Source organism: Nematolebias whitei, chromosome 6, assembly GCF_014905685.2.
Source record: "Nematolebias whitei isolate Nwh7 chromosome 6, NemWhi1, whole genome shotgun sequence".
In the NCBI taxonomy this organism is placed as follows: Eukaryota; Metazoa; Chordata; class Actinopteri; order Cyprinodontiformes; family Rivulidae; genus Nematolebias; species Nematolebias whitei.
The window spans coordinates 41,908,670-41,917,611 of NC_056503.1; the positions used below are offsets into that span (position 1 = coordinate 41,908,670).

The 8,942-nt window shown below is 39.7% G+C and overlaps 1 protein-coding gene across 1 annotated transcript in view; it reads left to right on the plus strand.

Annotated features, from left to right (window-relative positions):
* Positions 1 to 3,916, plus strand: part of mlnr (motilin receptor) — a 6,970-nt gene extending 3,054 nt beyond the window's left edge. The window contains 1 exon segment of the mRNA XM_037678302.1: positions 3,578 to 3,916. Coding sequence (XP_037534230.1) covers positions 3,578 to 3,873 — 296 coding nt within the window. The 3' untranslated portion in view covers positions 3,874 to 3,916.
* The last annotated feature ends 5,026 nt before the right edge of the window (positions 3,917 to 8,942 follow it).

Genomic DNA, 8,942 nt, shown 5'->3' on the forward strand with positions numbered 1-8,942 from the left:
AATATAAGATGGAGCTAGGTTGTTGAGGGATTTGTAAGTTAGAAGTAAGATTTTGAATTCAATTCTGGACTTGACAGGGAGCCAGTGGAGAGAAGCTAAAACTGGAGAGATATGATCTCTCCCACTAACTCCAGTTAAGACTCTGGCAGCAGCATTTTGGATCAACTGAAGACTTTTTAAAGAAGTAGTTGGACGCCCTGATAAACCAATAATCCAAATAATAGTTGCAATAGTCCAGTCCAGATGTGACAAATGCATGAACCAGTTTTTCTGCATCATTTTTAGATGTTTCTAATTTTAGCGATATTACGCAGGTGAAAGGTTTCTGGTGAGAAACGTGGTGCCATGTGAGCTGTTGCTGCCGAAGGCGAAGTGATCATGTTTTTACTCGTGTCCTAACCATGAACCACTGATCAGATTTATTTAAAGATGGCCACCACCGCCAGCTGACCTTACAAAAACACAAACGTGGCCATAACTTCAGGTAATTTTTACAGATGTTGAGCTAAAATCTGGTGACATAATACCTGAGCTTTGTTCCTGTGTAACATCTTTGGTCAAAACTATGACATTAACCGTTTGTATCAATCCTGTCTCTGTTAGCAAAATATCTCACAACCTACTGGACATAATTCAATGAACCATTCAGCAAGGTGCCATTAGCTACATGTTTTATTTTTTTAATTTAATTTTTTTATTGGCGTAAAGGTTTTACAATCTACAAAGTAAACTAAATAAGGTAAAAAAAAAAGAGTTAAATAAATTTATACATAAATGAGTCAAATAAAATAATGTGTACCTTTTTATCTACCGGTATACAAACACCCCTATTTTTTTTTAACAAATGTGCAAAAATACATTCAAATTCATATAATAAAGGGTCTGTTACAACAAAAATAAAAGTACAAAATATAACAAAAGGATCTGTTTATGAAATAAAGTAACATTTCTTAAGAAGAGTGATTGTTTTTACCAGTTTCTGATTATTTAAATGAAGTTTTTCCACAGAAGTAATATATGTTTTTAAGTCAGTTTCTTTACAAAATATTAAAAGAGGGGATTTTTTTTCACTCCTTTTCATCTTGTGGACATAATATTTTTCCAGGATTATAATTAGATTTACTACATATATATCATCTGAAGAAACAGCTGAATTGTTAAAGATGAGCGATAATTGCAATTTTCATAATGCAATGTTCTTTCCAACTTTTCCTGTAAGGAGCCTTTGCAAACCTGACCAAAATATTACAGCACGAGAACATTCCACAAATAAATGTTCAGTACTTTCACCATTAGCTGCACGTCTACAGCTGGTTAACTTTTGGAGTCAACCCAGTTCAAGATGGCTGCAACAGCTAATCAACCTAAGTCAACACAAAAATGGCTATAACTTGGTGAATGTTCTAAATATTGACATTAAATTTGGCGTGGTAGTAGCTGCGGGTCCCACTCAACACGTACTGATAAATCAAGCGAGGTACTGCAGTATGACATGGTGGTATTTTTAAAGTTGACCCAAAGTGGCTACAACGCCGTCATCTCTCGTCATAAGATGATCTTAGTCTACAACTCGTGGAAGTCGGCAGCTCGCTCCGACAGCTCACAGGATTTTTCATAACGAGGGCAAATGAACAAACCGATGAGCTTCTAGCCGCAGCAGAAAGTACGCCACGAAGACAACAAAGAACAGGCAGACATGTGTCTGAATGATGGACGAGCTAATCAGAGTCGCCGGCATTGATCACGAGCCCCCGCAGATAAAACTAGCATCAGTTTATAACGGGGTGCAGTAATTTCTGCTAGGACAATAAATGCCAGTCCTGAGAGGGGTGTGTCTGGTGAAACCCCAGTGAAGCACAGAGTGAGCAGATGTCGGAGTTACCACCGATGGATTCATCCAAGACGGCGTGAACAAAGAAATACCCGTTCAGTGTTCAGGATTCTCCGGGCAGCATGAGCTCTGCAGAGCTTCTGTGCAGCCAAAGAGCTTTATCAATTCATCGTAAAAATAAAAAAATAAACATTTGGAAAGTAAAGATAGCATTCTTTGAAGGAATGCATATCACCCACTGTCTGCCGTGCCAACAGTTTCAGAGTACAAGATCATCTTCTGGTGAAAAGTGACGGCGCCATTTTGACCAAACCTTTAAAATAAGATGTGCAACATGTGCAACGTCACGGAAAAGCGTGAAATCCAGAGTTGGTTAGCTGTGGAGGCCGGACCCAGAACCAGAGGGCGGGCGGGCCGAGCCCTCCCATTCAGGTGTTTCCACCGCTTACAGATTACAGCAGCGTATAAATAAGTTGAACCTATACAGTGTGTTGACTCAAGACAACCAGCAGAGGGCGCTGTAGGCGATTAAACTGGACTTCAGATGGATTTTCCACAGTTTTTTTTTAAATTTGCAGTCAGGTTTGTTCAACGAGTGGAAATGTTAAAAATGTTCAGTTTATTTTTTTGACATTTTCACCTCTCTTCAGAAGTTCATGTACAGTTGCGTTCATGTTCCTGGTGTTAACGTGTTTCTAAGACGATCATTAATGCAGTGCTAGTTTCTAAGAGTTATGCAAAAGTTGATGATGCAAACTTGAGCACAAGTTCTCAGCAATTTATGGCGACTACACGTCACTGTTCAAGTTATTTGTTTTGTATTAATAAAAACATATGGTTAGTTCAGTTGCAAGTTTACAAACGTTTATTTATGTATTTATATAGAATAAAATGACTTTTTATTGCCACCACCCCCAAAAAAACAAAAACAAATCCTCAGCCCTGCAGCTAAATTCTTCTGGAGCCTGGTCTGGTTGAGTCCATCTTGAACTGGACTGACTCCAATAGCTAATCAGTTCTAGATGCACATTTACTGTCTTCTAGTGTCGTTAAAATCCATCTGCTGATTCAAAACATATTTTGCTAACAGACAAACACAGTTGACGAGCAGCCAATGCCAAAGTTTTAATCAAACATGTGCAGTAAGTATCCATTGCTGTGATTAAACCTCAGCTACTACTTTGCACAAATTCTATCTCGATATTTGTAAAACTGGCTGAATGGAACTGATTTTTGTGTTTTCTACGGTTAGTTGGCTGTGGCAGCCATCTTGAATCCTTTTGACTCCAAGAGTTCATCAGTTGTACGTGCACATCTGATGATCGTACACAAATAGTTTTATTAAAATCCATCTGGTGGTTCATGAGATATTTTCCTAACAGACGGACAGAACAGACTCCAGTTAATAGCAACATTTTAAAACGTTCTTGTGCAATACGTCGAGGCTCCAGCTATGTGTTCTGGATCAGTCTCAGCTACTACCACACTATTTCAGGTAATTGTGTAGAAGTAGATTTTTCTGGCATCTTTAAAGTGACTGCGTCCTAAAGAAAAACTCCAAATGGCCTATAAGAATCTTTACACCTCACTTCTTTTAGTTTGTTTGTTCAAAAGTCCTAAAGAGACGAGCAGGCTCTTTTGTTGCTTAGCAACCTCAAGACAACATTTAAAGTGCCCCTGCGTCATTCTTTCATGTTATACTTATTCTAACTCCCATGATCCTCCTGTGTTCCCTGTTTGCTTCAGTGGTGGTGGTGCTGGTCTTCATCATCTGCTGGCTGCCGTACCACATCGGCAGGAACCTCTTCGCCCAGGTGGACGACTACAAGACGGCCATGCTGAGCCAAAACTTCAACATGGCCTCCATGGTGCTCTGCTACCTGAGCGCCTCCATCAACCCTGTGGTGTACAACCTCATGTCCCGGAAGTACAGGGCCGCGGCCAAACGCCTCTTCCTGCTCCACCAGCGGCCCCGGCAGGCCCGCCGCCGTCAGAGGCAGCTCTGCATGTCCAACCTGAACGAGAGCCTGACCGGGGTCTGAGCCCGCGGGTCTGAGTGAAGCTCGGGGGGTCAGGAGCTGACGAGGAAAGGAGCGGGGCTCGGTGCTTTGCAGCGCTCCAGTGCAAACTCCGGTTTATTGCTCCTCATCGGCGTTTTGTTCAGAGACTTTATTAGCATCGTTTGCCAGCTCGAGTTATAAATCGGAGTTTAGCGTCTCAGTGTTGTCCAGAAGTGTTTACCCCCCCGATAATGTTCTGTTCTCATGTGTTTCCATACGTGAGGCTTCTTCTCAGTTACAGCTCCTTAGACAAGTATCCACCTCTCGTGGCAGTCAAACTGTTTTACTGCCTTTATAAGCTTGAGTTGGCGTTTTAAATTGATTTAAAAGTGAAATTCTACTAAATGTACTGTACTTCAGATTAATGCAGTAAAATGTGTTTCAAATCACAAATAATAATAATAATAGTAAAAACACAAAAGTAAAAAAAAAAAAATGTTGTGGTAAATGTTTTCAGGCCCCAGGTCTTTGTGTTGCATCACCTTCTGCAGCAGTTCCAGCATGGAGTCTCTTCAGGTCCGTCTTCATGACCTTCTAACCTGTAGACCAGGGCTCTGCAACCTTTAAGATCAAAAGAGCCATTTTTACGCCTTCGCTCACGACGTTAAACGTGTCCGGAGCCGCAGCATCCTGCTACGGCTGCGGTTATCAACTGGTGGCCCATGGGCCACTTCAGGTTTGCTGGAGGGGGCTTGTGGCCAATAAGGGTGACGTTATAAAGCAAAGATATCTAATGATGTTCAACATTTATTAAAGAAAAAGACCAGATTTTTGTAGGGGGGGGGGTAATTTTTTTTAATTAAAAGATCTATAAACTATGCAGACAGTTCTTCATATAAAGAAATGAAGCATCAGGTTAAAGTATGTTTTACTCTTTGTACGCACTCCAGTGTTCACATATTGGCAAAACAAAAAAAGAAATGACCGGAGAACAGTTTGAACCAACGGTAATCTTTTGTTGTTGTTTGTATAAACCATAAAATTCAGTTTTATGTCGGTTTTGGTCAAAGCTTGAAAGAGCCGCATGTGGCTCCAGAGCCGCAGGTTGCAGACCCCTGATCTAGACCCGTCCTCCTTCCTTCATGATCTGCTGCAGCTCCTTCAGCTCGAGTCCAACAATCTTTAAATCAAACCAGAGATCCTCAGTTTGATTGAAGTCTGGTTTCTGTTTGGGACATTCCAGGAGGTTCTCCTTGAACCTCTGGATTGTTGCTCCAGCGGTGCGTTTAGGGTCGTCGTCCTGCTGGAAGGTGGACCTCAGTCTTAGTCTCAAATCTCTGCAAGACTTCAAGTTATTTCTCTGTATTTTGCTCCGTCCATCTTTCCTTTAACTCTGAGCAGTTTCCCAGTCCCTGCTGATGAAAACCATCCCCTCAGCATGATTCTGCCACCGCCGTGCTTCACTGTGGAGATGATGATCTCAGATCTGGTAGAATTGTTCTTAATGTTTGGTCTCATCTGACCACAGCACCTTCATCCACATGTTTGAGAAAAAAAAACCCCACTTTCCACAGCCCATCTTTCCTTCCCTCTGAGCAGGAGGGTTATCTTCAGCTTCCCGGATGTTTCTGTGACTAACGCCCTCCTTACCGTCTGATGGACCCTTCACTTGGTTTGCCGCGGCGACATCATCTTTCTGTGCAGGATGTTCAGGGTAACTTAACCCACACTCCACAACTTTGTCTCTGACCTGTGTGGGGAGTTCTTAGTCTTCATGATGCCTCTTACTTGGCGGTAGCTGTTATTACGGAGTCGTTTCACTGGTGTTGATTCGAGGGCTGGAACAGCTGATCATTTTGACGCCGCCTTTAATTTAAAATCATTTTTGGAGACTTGTTCCTTTTAATGGTCTTAAAAATCCAAAGAAATCCCAGTTGTGAGGCAACAAACCAGAGATTACCACTGGGGGTGGGGGGTATGACATTTGCAAGGCTCTGCATCGTGCGTCTGCAGCAGCGACTCGTGTTTGTTTATTAATGTATGTATGTTTTATTTATTCATTTCATTTCATCCAAACAACAAATATAATACAATTTAAAGAAAAGAAAAAAGATATACAATCACAGAAATAAAATGAAAGGCAGCAGAAGAAGAATGAATTCTTATAAAATCTGCCCCTTGTCCCCAAAATGTATTCCAAACAAAATTACTATACAAAATTTTTAATTTTTTTAATTAATTTTTTTAGTTTATTAATGACAAAATGATTTGTCTTTCCTAACCAAGAGCCACGTGCTGGTGTGATTGACCGTACGGTGGAAGACTTTAAACATTATAGGTTCGTTTACTCATGAATCTTGGCCAAAAGGCTTCAACTCGTTACCTGCAGCTCATTAGTTGTGTGGATATGTCAGAGGTGTGTACGTGTGTGTGATCAGATTGATTGTAGACGTGACGACGACAGGTTTAAATCAAAACGAGGCACTTTTCGCCTGTCTGTGTGAACACCTGAGCCCGGAGGTTCGAGGCCTGCGTACGTGCCAGTTGTCACATGTCGACGTGGTTATTATATTAAACGGGCTCTGAGTTACATTTGAGCTGGCAGCCGACAGCCCTGCATCATATTCAACGTAATGGCTGCTCGAAATGATTTCCACAGAGGAATAAAGATGTGAGCAGCATCATACTCGTCTGATCCCAAGATGGTTTTCTCAACGTGAACTCTTTGATGCTGAGGTTTGGATTAGAAATTGTACCTCGCCAAGAAAAGGTCACGTCTGAGCTGTGTATTTCAACCTGAAAGTCTTAAAATATATATTTTTTCCAAGGTTCTTCTTGTCATCAGCTCTGTCCTTTGAAATAAACCGTCACGATTTTGCTCGTGAATCATCAGGCCTTGGTTTGCACCGACACAAAGAGACAGTTGCTTTGGTCTGACTCACACATGACTTGCTCTTTTTTTTTTTTTTTAAGCCATTCATCTTTTCACCAGGTGACGCTTATTCAGCCAGTGAAGTTCATATCCCACAGACCATCCTGCCGTCACTGCTGGGATCGGATCAACAGGCAGCACAGCTCCCCTCGCAGTGGTTTGCTTTGATGATGGTGCAGAGACGCTGTTTCTTCAGAGCGGTGTCGACTTGCTTTAATCATTGTGGGGACAGAAAGTTTGCTTGTTTTCACGTCCAAATACACCTAATGCATATGTTGCTTTAGATCTGTAAATAATTTAGTCATTAATTTTAGATGAGCTGAACAAAATGACGATTTGTGACAAATTTATTAAGTTTGTGTCAGGAAAACTAAAGTAAAATTTCCAATTTCAATCCGTTTGAGCAGATTTGAAAACTATATACTGCCAGTGATGCATCCATATACAGTATTTAAATCATGTTTACAAGAATCAGCCCCCAAATGTCTTACAAATTAGGTAATTTCATGCATGCACTAAAATCAACAGAATTATTTTTATCATGGCAAATCTTAAAATGTCAGATAATTCTCTACTGCAGTTTGATGTTCCAGTTTTTAAAATGACACTGCAGTAATCTTTTCTACCACAAGAGGGAGACAAAGAACACTGCTGCTCGATTTTTTTTTTTATAGCTTTGTTACAAAACATTTAAAGCAGGGGTGTCCAATATTCATAGGTGGGCCAGAACTGTCTAGATGAAATAACTTGTGGGCCAGAAAAGTTTGAATTAAAGAAAACAATTTTTTTTAAAGCACTTTTTTTCTTCTTCTCATTTTTTAATTTATTTTTATATATGAATGTTTCTGTTCAGTGCCCTGACACGACTTCTGTTGCGATTTGGTGCTATATAAATAAAATGAGTTGAACTTGAACAATATTTTGGAAAAGGGTTAAAAGTTTAGTTTTAAGTCTTGTAGATCCAGAACATTAGGAGCCTTAAATACTAACCTTGATTTTTTTTTTAAATAAAATAATCTAATTTGACTTTTTTGGGGGGGACAAATATTTGTGTTCTCGTGCTTTGACGTACATTTTTGTTTATTTTCAGAGGCAAAAGCCTAAAATGAGTAAGTGTTCTTTAAAAAAAGGGAGTGGAACTTGAATCCCTCATTTGGACCATAGACGGCCCAAAAGGGTCATCGAAGTTCTGAACAACAGCTGACTGTTAGAATAGAAGGTTTGAATGGGCACAGATGAAGTTGATCAACTTGTATGTCGATGATACCACTTTATATTCTTTTTAAAATGTCCGACTCATCCCAAACGATTATTAAATCAACTGAAATTATTTTCTTTTTTCATTCATTCAACCTTTATTTATACAGGTTAGTCTCAGTCTTTGAAAACACTTGTTGTGTTTAGCCAAATTTCATGAATTATTAAACAAAATTCAACTTTTAGTAGAAATCAGTGAAGGTTTGTTGTAAGATAAAGGGATTAATTATAGCTAAATTTTTGTTTTGTATTTAATTGTGCTAATTTTGAGGAGAATCTTTTCATTTTGTTGTTAAATCTAAAAATTATATTTAAAAAGTATCACTGTTAAATATAAAGTAGGTCTTCATCTGCATCAATTAAGCCTGTGGGTTCAAAATTATACCATTCTTTAATTGCAGTCGTGGGCCGCACAGAATCACTCCAAGGGCCGCAAATGGCCCTCGGGCCGCACTTGATTTAAAGCCATTAATGTCTACAGACAGAATGGAATGATAATATCACCATAAAAAAGAACATTTCGTTCAAATGAACCAAACAAACAGTATTAAATAACAAAACTTCTCAGCTTCTTGTGTCTATTATGGTTTTAATTTCAGCCCATTTCAACAAAACAGCCTCAATATTTTCTTTGTGTCTTAATGTCATGTGAAACTGCAAGAAGTTGCATTAAAACCGATTTGTATTTTAAGAAAATTACAAAAAGTAAATGGATTTTCTCTGCCCCGCTCACAAAACAAATCTCTGTTACGTCGCTCGTCGTGTCAAACAACAAATATTTAACACAGAAACGGCAGCAAGGACATATGGGGATAAAACTACCGTAAACTAAAAACAGGTTCCTAAGTCCCGTGGCCACGAGGAGGCAGGCGTTAAAAGCACCGCTGCAGTTTTGTTGCGGAGCTGAAAGACAAGAAAAACA